Below are 13833 nucleotides of genomic sequence, written 5' to 3' on the forward strand. Positions count from 1 at the left end.
AAAAAATCTATATAAGCTGCAAGCAGCCTATCGCTTAATTAATAAAGAAAAATAGAAACAGATAATGAAACCAGTTCACAATCTATCCGCTGTATTAATTCAGTCCGTGTACTAAACAGTCTTCAAAAAAAAAGCCATTCTTTAATCAAACCAAGAAGACCACCTCTTCTTTAAGTAATCCATCGAACAAAAGATATCTTCAGCATGCCGAAGTCTTCAAAACCTGTTTTCTTTCGGAGAATTATTCAGAGACTCTAATATCTTTCATACATCAGACGATTCCACAATAGAATTGACAAAATCCAATGCCGCTTGGGGATCCAAGAAGACATGAGGGATAGAATCTTTAGGAAAAAGCTTTAGTCTCGCTGGATATCTCAAGGATGGAAACAGTTTTCTCGTAAGCAATTTTCATGACCGGTATGAATTTGATCCGTTGTTGCATAACTTCTTGTGGATAATCTTCATAAAAATGGATCTCGGAACCGTTAAATTTAAAAACTTTGTTTTCTTGCACATTTTATGATTTGGTCTTTAACTTTAAAGCGAAGAAAGTTGACCAAAATTGGTCGAGTTTTACCTGACACAGTGAAAATTCTGTGAGCTCTTTCAATATCGGGAGGCTGAGATAGAATATCCGGGAACAGAGATTGAAACAGATTAGCAAAATAATGCAATAAATCCCCAGTTTCTGAGCCTTCTGGAAGACCTAAAAATACGAATGTTGTTTCGCCGAGACTTTGCCTCTAAATCGACAATTTTGCGTTGAGCCTGTTCCAATCGGGTTGAAATATCTGCAATCTGACGTTTCGATTCTTTAAACTCAGTATTCAAGGAAAGAATATTTTCCTCAATAGTCTGTAAACTCTGTCGGAACGACTTCAACTCAGAAGTGTTGTTATCCATTTTGTTACTGAAATGCATTAACATACGTTCCAAACACTCAGCCCAGACAGGCATATCTTCTGATTTTTCTTTTGGAGTTTTTCCCTTTCCATTGCTGGGTTCAAAAGACTGTTTTCCACTTCTTAAAGGATACGACATAATAACCGCTATTTCCCTCCAAGATCCAGAAAATAAAAGTTGAATAATTCAAGGTTTTGACTGGGGAAAAGGAGGAGTTAAAGGCAGGCACAGAATTTATGTGTTACTCCATTGAGCTGCAGGCGGAACTCCACGATATCATTTTTCACCAGAGGGCTGCGCACACGGCGCGCTGCACTCTCTCCTCCCGCCGATTTTCACTGGAATTTAAAAGAATGGGGCTGCAGATCTCAATGAAACCCTACTGAATGTTGAAAAACCTAGATAGAGGGGAGATAGTGGAGCAAATGTTTCCTCTGGTTGGGGAGTCTAGGACCAGAGAACACGGCCTCAAAATAGAGGACGTCCATTTACAACAGAGATGAGGAGGAATATCGTTAGCCAGAGGGTGGTGAATCTCTGGAATTCATTATCACAGGTAGCAGTGCAGCCAAGTCATTGGGTGTATTTAAGGCGGAGGTTGATAGGTTCTTGATTAATCAGGACATGAAATGTTATGGAGAGAAGGCAGGAGAATGGGGCTGAGAAGGAAATGGATCAGCCATGATGAAATGGTGGAGGAGACTTAATGGGCCGATTAGCCTAACTCTGCTCCTACGTCTTAAAGTCTTATAGCTTAATATAGAAGAAAACCATATGGTGTATCAAGTCTGTGTCAACACTTGTAATCCATCAATCTAATAGGGATGGTTCTTCATGGATTCTAAATGGTTGAACCGTATCTTCTTTGGAGGAGAATGAGAGGTGATCTTATTTAGACAGGAATCTCACTCATCTCTAATTATACATTTAACCTCCCAGCCAAGCTCTTCCTTCCCAATGCCTCTTCAGTCCTTGCTCTGATCCTCTCCTATCCTTCCTACCTTTTCTCCCTGTCTCACCACATTTGTCATTATTCTCAGCTTTTCCTCCCTCTTCGCTCTTTCTCTGTCTCTCCCACACTGAACATTCTGATTTGCATTGGTAGCTATGCCACTTATTTCTTCTTCTCCATCACCCAAAATAACTGGTTGAATTCACTTTATTATCATACTTCATTATGACCTCATCAAGGTGGGCACTGTTTATTTTGATTGTTTTGATAGTGAAGCCAATTGGCTTTCAGTATTCAAATTAGATATATTTGCAAGCTTTATTCAGTTTAATTTGCATTTTGGGAGAAATTTGGTGCGAGTTCTTTCATTTTGCCCTGAAAAATGATGATTTTGCGTGCTAAATGCCTGAATTTTTATTGTTTCAGTTGAGGAGATTGAACAGATGAACAGTCTCTTCCAACAAAAGCAGAGAGAATTGGTAATTGCTATTGCAAAGGTGGAAGAGCTAACCAGGCAACTGGATATGTTGAAAAGCGGAAAGATTGATGGTTATCATGACAACCAGTCTGCTGTGGCTGAGCTTGATAGGCTGTATAAAGAACTACAGGTAATGTATTGTGAAGGATCATACCCATAGGTGGCATTATCTTAACATACAGTATGATGACTGTGTACAATAAGGATGATTGAACAATAGGTATCAGCTTCAGGGACTGACCCTGTAATTAACATTGCCTGATGCCAGAGACAAATTAGGTCAGTTTTCTATTTGACTATTAACCCATCTCTCTGGAGATTTTCCTTTGTCAGTAAATTTTTTTCCTATCTTTAGCTGTTTTGATCTTATCTGATTTACCAGATCTGATTCATTTTAATTTTTCCAAGGCCAGTCTCTGGATTGTTAACTGATAGTGCTTAAAGTCTATTTATTAATTCCTTTCCTTTATTGCTCTGTTGCTACCCAAATGACTGGAGATTTGTGGCCATTAGTCAGAAAGCTGGCATCTCACTTGCCACAGCTAGTTTTGAAGTTGGAATTACTGGAAAAGCCCAACAGCTTTAAGCTTTAAGTTGATGAATGAGTAAAATTGTTTCTCCCCCCGACCCCCCCCCCCGCCTCACTGGGAAACTATAAGGTAGAAGGTAGCTGGCAAAAGACCACTGCCTTCCTATTCATCCCTCCCCTCACCTCTTCTATTTCTTCTAATCTTTTGTTATTATTGCCCATTCATCTTCAGCCTTGACGACCTCAATATTGCTTTTGGTCTGGACTTTTCAGATGTACAGCCTCAAAGAATCATCTGGTTTATCCCTATATTGAACAGTTAGAAATTCCAGAGAAGGGCAGAAATACTGAAATTCCATCATTTACGCTAACTGTAGCAACAAATTTATTCTAGTTTACTTTTGTAGACAGTGGAAAAATTAATTGGAATTCTACGTGATAATTTTCCAACTTCATAATACTGTAGAATATTTACTAAAGAAAAGAATTGTTTTTTTGTTTTGTGAACTAGTTGAGGAACAAATTGAACCAGGAGCAGAATGCGAAGCTTCAGCATCAAAGAGAGACCCTAAACAAGCGTAACTCTGAAGTTGCGTCAATGGACAGACGTATTGGGGATCTGCGTGACCGTCTGTGGAAAAAGAAGGCTGCTTTACAACAAAAAGAGAATGTTCCAGTAAGTTTGGACTACCTAAAAAAAAATAATTTGCGTTTTTCAATTGAATATGGTTAAATACAAATTGCTTTGTAGATTTTGCTGCTTTTTCTTTAGGTAATCTTGATATACTCTGAATTCTGCTTTGAATTTTGCTTCAGAACCCTCTAGCCACTCTTTGTTTTCCCTTTACCTCCTTGCTCGGCAAACATTGATTTTCTTTTTAAATTTTTAATGTGCATTGATTAGTTAATTGTCATATACATTTGGATGCAATGAAATTCCTTGTTCTCCTGAAGCTCATGGAGTAAACATAATAAATTATAATAAAAATAAAATAATAAATATGACAATAAGTACAAAAAACAGCAGAATAGAACAAGCATTGCAGTGCAGTCTGAAACATTGAAACAAACATCCTAAAGTGACAATACCAGAATATCAGAGAAAAGTGGAACTAAGAGTATGACAATATGATTGCACCATCAGGGAAAGGGTGTGAAAGAGGTGATTGGTTCAGGAATCTGGTAGCAATAGGGAAGAAGCTGTTCTTAAAGCTGGATTACAAGTCCTTCAAGCCTCTGTATCTTCACTCAGAAGGTAGAGCAGAAACGAATCTACTGGGTGTTTTGCATGCAAAGAAAGCTATTTGCATATTACAAATTAATATTATAATATAGAAGTTTTATGCTGTATCAAACATCAAATTCAGAAATTATGGCTTTAGGTTATGGTCAGACACTTTTTCAAAAATTTGAAAGCAAGTTTTTATTGTAATGATGTTAATAGCTATTAAGGGCTTAATACCTTATTAGCATCAGCTGAAAATGACCGAGTCTAAAATCAGTCCATTAAGCAGTCCAACATTGATGGGAAAGAGTGTTAGGCAGCATCTTTGCAGATATAACAGTGCTATGTTTCACTTTCCACTCAGCATTTTTGACCACGAAGTACTATATTTGTGAGAAAGAAAGTGCAAATAATCCAGGTTCCTGTGCTGTACTAACTACTTCATCGTCTGGAGTAGCACAAGCAAGTTGGAATTGCATACATCTTCAAGTTACTAAACATTAGATTAGACTATGAGGACACTCAGTCCTCATTTATTGTCATTTAGAAATGCATGCATTAAAAAAATGATACAACGTTCCTCCAGAAAGATATTGCAGAAACACAGGACAAACCAAGACTAAAACTGACAAAACCACATAATTATAACATATAGTCACAACAGTGCAAAGCAATACCGTAATTTGATAAAGAGCAGACCATGGGCACGGTAAAAAAAAAAGTGTCAAGTCCTGATAGCCCCATCATCTCACGCAGACGCTAGAAGGGAGAAACTCTCCCTGCCATGAACCTCCAAGCGCCGCAAACTTGCCGATGCATTGGAAGCTCCCGACCGCAGCTGACTCTGAGTCCGTCTGAAAACTTCGAGCCTCCAACCAGCCCCCTGACACCGAGCACTGAGCACCATCCTCAGCCGAGCACTTCGACCCCGCCCCAGCCGCTGAGCAACAAGCAAAGCTGAGGACTCGGGGCCCTCCCCTCCGGAGATTCTGGATCACACAGCAGCAGCAACAGCGAAGCAGGCATTTCAGAAATTTCACCAGATGTTCCTCTGTGCTCTCACGTCTGCCTCCATCAAATCAGGATTGTGCACGGCATCCTATTTGACAGATAACAGATATTGTCCGGAGTGGCTGCTGCAAGCTGCGTTGCGCCGCCATCTTCTCCTCCCACCTCCCGCACATAGTGCATTTAATGCACATAGTTCATTGTCATTAATTCTCTTTGTATTTACTATAAATATATAGTGTGACTGAACAAAGTTGGGGTTTGTTAATGAAATGGAAATCGTGCCTCACAAATTTACTAGAATTTTTTGAAGATGTAGCTTGTAAAATAAGAGAACCAGTGGTTGTGGTGTATCTGGACTTTCAGAACGTTATTGAAAAGGTCCCATTAATCAGAATTGGGTTGATTATCACTGAGTTATATGATGTGAAGTGTGTTTTGTGGCAGCAACACAGTGCAAAGGCATAAAATTACTATACAATACAAAATAAATACAAGGATGTTGCCTGGATTGGAGAGTGTACCTTATGAGAATAGGTTGAGTGAACTGGCCTTTTCTCCTTGGAGTGATGGAGGATGAGAGGTGACCTGAGTGTATAAGATGTTGAGAGGCATTGATTGTGTGGATAGCCAGAGGCTTTTCTTCAGGGCTGAAATGGCTAACACGAGGGGGCATAGTTTTAAGTTGCTTGGAAGTAGGTACAGAGGAGATGTCAGGGTAAGTTTTTCACACAGTGGTGGGTGGATGGAATGAACTGCCAGCGACAGTGGAAGAGGTGGATATAATAGAGTCTTTTAAGAGACTCTTATTAGGCAGATATGTGGAGCTTAGAAAATAGAGGCCGATGCAATAGGGCATTTCTAGGCAGTTTCTAGAGTAGGTTAACACAAAATAATCTGCAGATGCTGTGATCAAAGCAACACTTTCAGTACGCTGGATGAACTCAGCAGGTCGGGCAGCATCAGTTAGAAACGATGAGTCGACGTTTCGGGCCAGAACCCTTCGTCAGGACTGAAGAATGAAAGATGGGGAAGGATTTGAAGAATGCTTGTAGCTTCAGTTGAAAGACCAGTAATTTGAAAGAGGAAGGGGTGGGGGAGGGGAAGCATTGACGTCATAGCTCTGAAAACAATGGGTGGTAGAAGAAGGAGGCGGAACCATGAGGGAGCTGGGGGAGGGGGTAGAGTGAAATAGGGATAGAGGAAGGGAGGGGGAGGGAATTACCGGAAGTTGGAGCATTCTGTGTTCATACCAAGGGGCTGGAGACTACCTAGGCGGTATATGAGGTGTTGCTCCTCCAACCTGAGTTTAGTCTCATCATGGCAGTAGAGGAGGCCATGTATGGACATATCTGAATGGGAATGGGAAGCAGAGTTGAAGTGGGTGGCTACTGGTGGCTACTTCTAGAGTAGGTTACATGGTCAGCACAACATTGTGGGCCGAAGGGCCTGTAATATGCTGTAGATTTTTATGTTCTAAATACGTAGTGCAAGAAGTAAGGAATGATGAGGTACTATTCACGATTGTTCAGAAATCTGACAGCTGAGGGGAAGAAGCTATTCCTAAATCATTGAGTGTGGGTCTTGAGGCACCTGTACCTCCTCCCTCATGGCAGTAACAAGAAGGGGGCATGTCCCAGATAGCAAAGGTTCTCAGTAATTATTCCTGCCTTCTTGAAGATGTCCTTGATGGTCAGTGCCTATGATGGAGCTGGCTGAGTCTACAACTCTCTGCAGCAATGCTGTGCACTGGAATCTCCATACCAGGTGGTGACGCAACCAGTCAGAACGCTCTTCACCATACATCCATAGACACTTTAAAAAGTCTTTGCTGGTGTACTGAATCTTTGTGATTGCATCAATGTGTTGGGCCTAGGATAGATCCTCTGAGATGTTGACTCCCAAGAACATGAGGCTTGGTGCATATTCTCCCAACTTCCCCTTCCTGAAGTCCACAATGAATGCCTTAGTCTGGATGATGTTGAGTGTGTGGTTTTTGAGACACTGCTCAATTGCATTTACTTCCAGATTGAAATACATGAACTTGAGGATACTATGCTGTATAACAACAGGAATTCTGCAGGTGCTGGAAATTCAAGCAACACACATCAAAGTTGCTGGTGAATGTAGCAGGCCAGGCAGCATCTCTAGGAAGCGGTACAGTCAACGTTTCAGTCCTGATGTGTGTTGCTATGCTGTATAAAATTACTCTACATTACAAAATAACTGGTTGACAATTGGTTGATAAAGAAAAAAATGGGTCTTTTTCTAGGTGTCAGGCAGTGACTTTTTGGGTACTTGTGTCCCAACATTTCAGGGAACTAAATGTAATGTTATCAAGTGGCCGATGACACAGAGTTGGGTGGAATATGAGATGTGTGGAGGACTTGGAGAAGCTTCATTGTGACTTGCACATTAAGGAAGAATGCAAATACATGGCAGATGCAGATTAACATGATTATGTGTGAGGTTGTGAACTCCACTCTAAAATCAAAGAGACCGACTATTGCAACACACACAAAAGGCTGGAGGAACTCAGCAGGCCAGGCAGTATCTATGGAAAAGAGTAAACAGTTGATATTTTGGGCCAAGACCCTTCATCAGTTCTGGAAGGTTTAAACTACTTCAAGGTAGGCATTCCTGGACAAGACTCCGCAGTATAGTTGTAGAATCACAAACACGAGAAAATCACACACAGATGACATTTTGGGCTGAGACCCCTTAGCAGTCCTGATGAAGGGTCTCGGCCTGAAATGTCAACTGTTTACTCCTTTCCATAGATGCTGCTTGGCCTGCTGAGTTCCTCCAGCATTTTGTGTGTGTTGCTTTGATTTCCAGCATCTGCAGACTTTCTCGTGTTTGTAAGACTGATTATTAATTGATGTACATAGACTGAGAAAAGGGAAGGACGCCCAGGAGAACACCACCAGTTACAAAAAGTGATTAAGGAACTCAAATGGTCCATGGACATTGTTGCAAGAGGATTTGTACACAGATACAAGGATATGTTGTTGTATCTGTGCAGACCATGATGAGTCTTCATCTGGATTTTTGTGTGGTTTTTAGTCTCCTTATCTGAGTAAGGAAATTCTTGCCATCAAGGGAGTATTAGCAACTGTTTCCTGTGATGGTCGGATTGAACTATAAGGAGAGGATGGGTCAAAGAGGCCTTTATTCACTTGATTGAGTCTAAAAGAATGAGAAGTGCTCTCACAAAGATTTAGGAATTTCTAACAGGATGATGACATGACACGGTTAGGAAGGTTGAACTTGAAAGCAGAGTGTAGCTCAATGGCAGAATTCTTGGCAATGTGGAAGAACAGAGGGATATTTGGGTCCACGTCCATAGATCCTTCAAAGTTGCCATGCAAATTGATGGGGTGTTTAAGAATGAGTATGGTGTGTTGGCCTTCATTAGTTGGGAGTTGTGTTCAAGAGCCGCGAGGTAATGTGCAGCTCTATAAAACCCTGGTTTTTCGGGGAGCATGTCTTGCGAAAATAAGTTGAGTGAACTTGGCCTTTTCTCCTTGGAGCGACAGAGGATGAGAGGTGACCTGATAGAGGTATATAAGATGATGAGAGGCATTGGTTGTGTGGATAGTCAGAGGCTTTTTTCCAGGGCTGAAATGTCTAACACAAGAGGGCAGTTTTATGGTGCTTGGAAGTAGGTACAGAGGGGATGTCACGAGTAAGTTTTTTATTCAGGGAGTAGTGAGTGCGCGGAATGGGCTTCCGGTGATGGTGCTGGAAGAGTCTTTTAAGAGGCTCCTGGATAGCTACATGGAGCTTAGAAAAGTAGACCCTAGGTAATTTCTAAAGTATGTACATGTTCAGCACAGCATTGTAGACCAAAGGGCCTGTATTGTGCTGTTGGTTTTCTATGTTTCTAAAACCCTGGTTAGAGCACACTCATTGTGTTCAGTTCTGTCATCAAAAGGCATGAGTCAAGTGCATGATGGAATATCTTCAACATCCCTGGATGAGTGTTGCTTCAATAACATGGAAGAAACTTCCTAATATCCAAACAAAGTAACCTAGTTGATTGACATCCCATTAGCCAACTTCAGCATTCTCTCCATTACTGATGCACAGTGTCTTTAATGTTACTCACCATTGCTACCCCAACAGTCCTTTCCTAACGCGAGAATTCCACTACTAAGATGGCAAGTGTTTCAGGTACATGAGAAATGCCACTGTCTGCATATCCCCTTCAAAGATGTGTCCTATCCTGACTTGGGAATTAATACTATTCTTTCATCATAATTAAGTTTAAATTCTGGAACCTTGTATACAACTGCATTGTGGCAGTAGCTTTGCCAAAAAGACTCCAGGGAAAGTGGTTTTGGCAATAAATGCTGTTTTTGCCAGTAATGCACAAACCCCAAAAGCTAAATGGGTGAAACAAAAACAATTACACTCAGTGACCACATCATTAGGTACCACACATCAAATTTGCTGGTGAACGCAGCAGGCCAGGTGGCATCTCTAGGAAGAGCTACAGTCGACGTTTCGGGCCAAGACCCTTCGTCAGGACTAACGAAGGTTAACAAGGGATTTTTGCCCACAGAGCTGATGCTCACTAGATTTTTTTTTGGTTTTTCACACCATTCTCTGTAAACTCTTGTAAACTCTAGCTGTTGTACGTGAAAATCCCAAGAGATCAGTTTCAGAGATACTCAAACCACCCCATGTGGCACCAGCAAAGTGATCAAAGTCACTTGGATCACGTTTCTTCCCCATTCTGATGTTTGGTCTGAACAGCAACTGAATGTCTTGACCATGCTTTTATGCACTGAGTTGCTGCCACATGATTGGGTAATTAGATAGTTGCATTAACGCACAGGTGCACCTAAGAAAGTGGCCACTGAATGCATGTCTCTACCAGAATACAAGTCTGTCTATTTGTAAATCTTGTTTATATATTTACGTTATTTGAAACTGTTTAGAATTTTAAATTCAATTAAACATAATATGACTTTGACTTTGTTACATTTATGGGAGATTTTGTTTTATTGGTTGACAAAATGCACAATGCAAAAGAATATTTTAGTGAGGCTAGAAACGATGATAAACTAATTGCTGTAATTGATTGAGAAATAAATGTACTGTTTGACTATGTTTCTGTATGTAGGTTTCATCTGACAAGCATATTCCACAACAAGTGGTGTCTTCTGCACCCAGCCGTGTAGCTGCAGTTGGACCCTATATCCAGTCATCCACCTTGCCCCGTGCCCCACAAAAACTTGATCTCCTTGTAAAGCCAGCCTTTCCTAATGGATCATCTACTCTATCCAGTGTGCAGACACATGCTGTTTCAGTGAAAGCACCTGTTGGTAAGCAACTTGATCTTTTTCTCTCTCCCTCTCTCTGCTGGTTGAATGATAGTTAACTAGCAGAAATTAAGAGATACATTATTAAAAACAAAGCTCAATGTTTTGACAGAAATATGTGACTGTCACCTTGGCTTTCTACTTTGTTGACTTGTTAGCATTAGGGTCTTGGATCCATGGTGAGATGGAATTTTTCACAGTGCAATTAGCTGCATTCTTTCTTTCTTGACAAAGCTTTCCCTTCTAAATCTTCATTTCTATCATGTTGCCCTTTCTTTATGCATCATTCTCATCCTCTTTCCAGTTTCCTTTATGATATAGTACTAGAATTTGTGTGATTGACAGAGTTATATTTTTGCTAAATTATAACATCCCTCCCTTTATTACTTAAGAAAAGTGATTTGCAATGTCTAGTTAGAAATATATCAAGTGCATAGTGCAGATGGAGAAAAATTGTCAGGAAATAAGACAAGTTTTCTTCAGAGATGCTGAAAAGTATTAATATTTCAAATTGATACTCCTTGAATTTCTGGCCATAATACTGTAAGGAAATGGTAAATAGGACTTTTATCTGTTTCTGATACAGTTAATGTGATTTTATCTCTTTGGGAGTTGGGTAGGTTTTAAGCTATAATAAACCAGGACATTTTAAGTATAATATTTGACAGTGCGTTAGATTAGTCAATTGATGAATTGACATAACTCCAGACGGCTTGCTAATTATTTTATTTCCTGCACTTAGCTTTTTCTTTGGATCGTTGTATTAATATGAATGTCTTCTAAAAATTTGCCAATCTGTGTTTCAAGAGCATAGACTTGCAAATATACTTTGTTGGCTCATGCTCTTCATTTGGATTTTTATACCGTTGTAAAGTTATGATGCTGGGGAAGAACTCACAAGTTTACTTTTGAGTTTCATTTTCAGTGTTTGCTGAAATAAAGTGTTACGGACCTCAACTTATAAGTTTGAATAAACATGATATTTTTGTGGCCATAAATGTGAACATTGTGTTGTTAACATAAATGTGAAAGATATAAAACATAAATCTGTATTCAGGTTAATATTTTAATGTTTCTTCTATATTCCAAGTTCTAGATTAATCACTAAAATAACAATTCTTGATCTGGATAGGTACAAGTTCCCATTGATACTAAACATGAATTTATTACTAACTTTTAAGATGCTCTTTTCCCTCTATTTTATTGAAATATCCAGAGATCTATTTAGTGCAATGGTGAGAATATGTCGAACTTGTTTATGGAGACCTGAAATGTAAGAACGTGCACAGTCTAATCAGCAACATTTTTACTGATTTTAAATATTCTTTGTTATAAATAACTTACAGGGAAGTTACAAAATTTAATATCAATTTAATGTCAGCATTGCCGTACTAAGATCTTGCTGATGGTCGTTTAAACAAAGTGCTGTAGCTATCCAATAGGCATTAATTTTTCAGTCACAATACTGGGTAATTGTTTGGAACGGTATGGGGGAAGGGTGGTTTGAATATGAATATAGAAAGATTATTGTGTGTTTGAATGTTCTAAAGGTCATTAATTCCCTTCATTCCTTCTTGAACCAGCAGTACAGTGATACAAAATTAAAGTAAGGTTTGGTTTATTTTGAAGTTTGCACTGTAATATCCTCAATCTGGAGCTCAAAACACTTTGTCAGTTACTTGTTTTTGTGCAAGTTGCTATCTTTGGCCAAATGCTGGTAAGATGATCATACTTTTAAATGTATATAAATACAATTTTTTTTGGCTAATTTTGTTTTCCCAGGTTTCACAAATCAGATTTCTTCTTGCAGCTAACACAGCAGTTACCTTACTCAAAGACATCTGTAAATTAAAAATCTATTGGTAATTACTGTGTATTTAATTATTTTAGATATTCACAAAGAAGCTTTTATGAACTGCTAAAGTGTGCAGTTACTGGTTGTGTTGGGTACGGTGGTTGTGAATTGCAAATTAACAAGGCCTGGGACAGCCAACAGAAGGTATTATTGTCCCTTTGCAAGGATACAACCACCCAAAATTCCATGAGTTGCGGTAACATTGACAACTTCTGTTCTCAAACCACTTATAGCAGTTACTTTTACTTGTTCTCAGCTGGCATTGTGACTCAGGCACATTTGCAGACACCACCTCAGTCTGGTCCCGAAAGGAATGAACCAAGTTTTGGCGTTCCTGTTCGTCAGCCTTCAGCAACTGCTTCCTTGAATGTTAGTACTTCAAACCTGATCAGAGGTGCAGCAGTATCCAGTGCAGATCAAGGTAATATCTGTTTCTTCTTTTTACTTTCTGATTTGCAGATGACTAAGTGCACTGTACTCTTTGTGCAATTAGGTGGCTTTGCAGTTTTTCTAGAATCATTAATCTGTTCACTTTTGCTCCATAGCAAGGCTGAAAAATGTTAGACTGTGAGGCAAATAGCTTTAAGGATATAAGGTGTTGAAATTATATTTTTCTTCCCCTGATTTATTCAGTTCCATGGATCTGGCTGTTGCAGACAAGGGCAGCATTTATTGGCCAGTCCCAGTTGTCATTGAGAAGGTAAAGCTTAGTTGACCCCTTAAAACACTGCAGTCCTTCTGGCGAATTCTGCTGTTCTGTTGGGTTCCAGAACTTTGACCCTGGAAAGTGCTTTTTGTGTATGGTGCAAACTGTGACCTTGTTGTACTGCATATAGAAGGAATTAGTTTAGTGTGGAAGAGGGGGTACAATTCAAGTGGGCCCCTTTATCCTGGAAGATGTCAGATCAATTGAGTGGTATTGGAATTGCAACTATTTAGCAAGGTGGAGAGTATTCAGTCAATTGTAGTAGTCAAAGGAAGCTGGATGAATGGGGAGAAGAACTGGGTTGCTTCTACATAGACTCATTATGAACTCAATTGGCTGATGGTCACTTGTGTGGTATTTGGATTTGAGTGAGTGAATGAGGGCTCTGTCAGTCAGGGTCGACCATGGATGTTGCATCTTAGCTAAATAGATATACAAGCCTGGGCAGGATGATATGGAAAGCAAGCTGTTGCCCATGTAGCAAACTGCTTCTCTCCATGCATCTGATGAACCCAAAGGAAAGGCAGAGACTGATACAATTTGGTACTAGCAGTGTCGACAGAGTTGCCAGTCACTGTTGTACTCAACATTACACTGCTTTGGGGACTCCAACTCTGGATATTTGCTTCGGGGTTTACTCCTCAATCCTCCCCCATGAGTAGGTATAGCCGCAAGACAGCAGAGGCTTAAGATCAGAGTTTTCCTTCTTCGAGATGAGCTGCCAACCATGGCTGACGAGTCCCATCTGCCCGAAGCGACTGGTTTTAAGGTACCTTTGCCAGTGAGAGGCCAGCGCCAGTGACCTCTCCTGTCAATAGTAACAATTCCGCCAGACTTGGTAGCT

At 40.0% G+C, this 13833-nt stretch overlaps 1 protein-coding gene across 2 annotated transcripts in view; it reads left to right on the forward strand.

Moving 5' to 3' along the window:
• Nucleotides 1-13833, forward strand: part of LOC134350430 (apoptosis-stimulating of p53 protein 2-like) — a 107938-nt gene that overhangs the window by 66130 nt on the left and 27975 nt on the right. For both annotated transcript variants that reach the window (XM_063055616.1, XM_063055617.1), the window contains 4 exons: nucleotides 2285-2466; nucleotides 3377-3541; nucleotides 10230-10431; nucleotides 12540-12704. In XM_063055616.1, coding sequence (XP_062911686.1) covers nucleotides 2285-2466; nucleotides 3377-3541; nucleotides 10230-10431; nucleotides 12540-12704 — 714 coding nt within the window. The remainder of the gene's footprint in view (nucleotides 1-2284; nucleotides 2467-3376; nucleotides 3542-10229; nucleotides 10432-12539; nucleotides 12705-13833) is intronic.

This window comes from Mobula hypostoma, chromosome 8 (assembly GCF_963921235.1).
Source record: "Mobula hypostoma chromosome 8, sMobHyp1.1, whole genome shotgun sequence".
NCBI lineage: Eukaryota > Metazoa > Chordata > Chondrichthyes > Myliobatiformes > Myliobatidae > Mobula > Mobula hypostoma.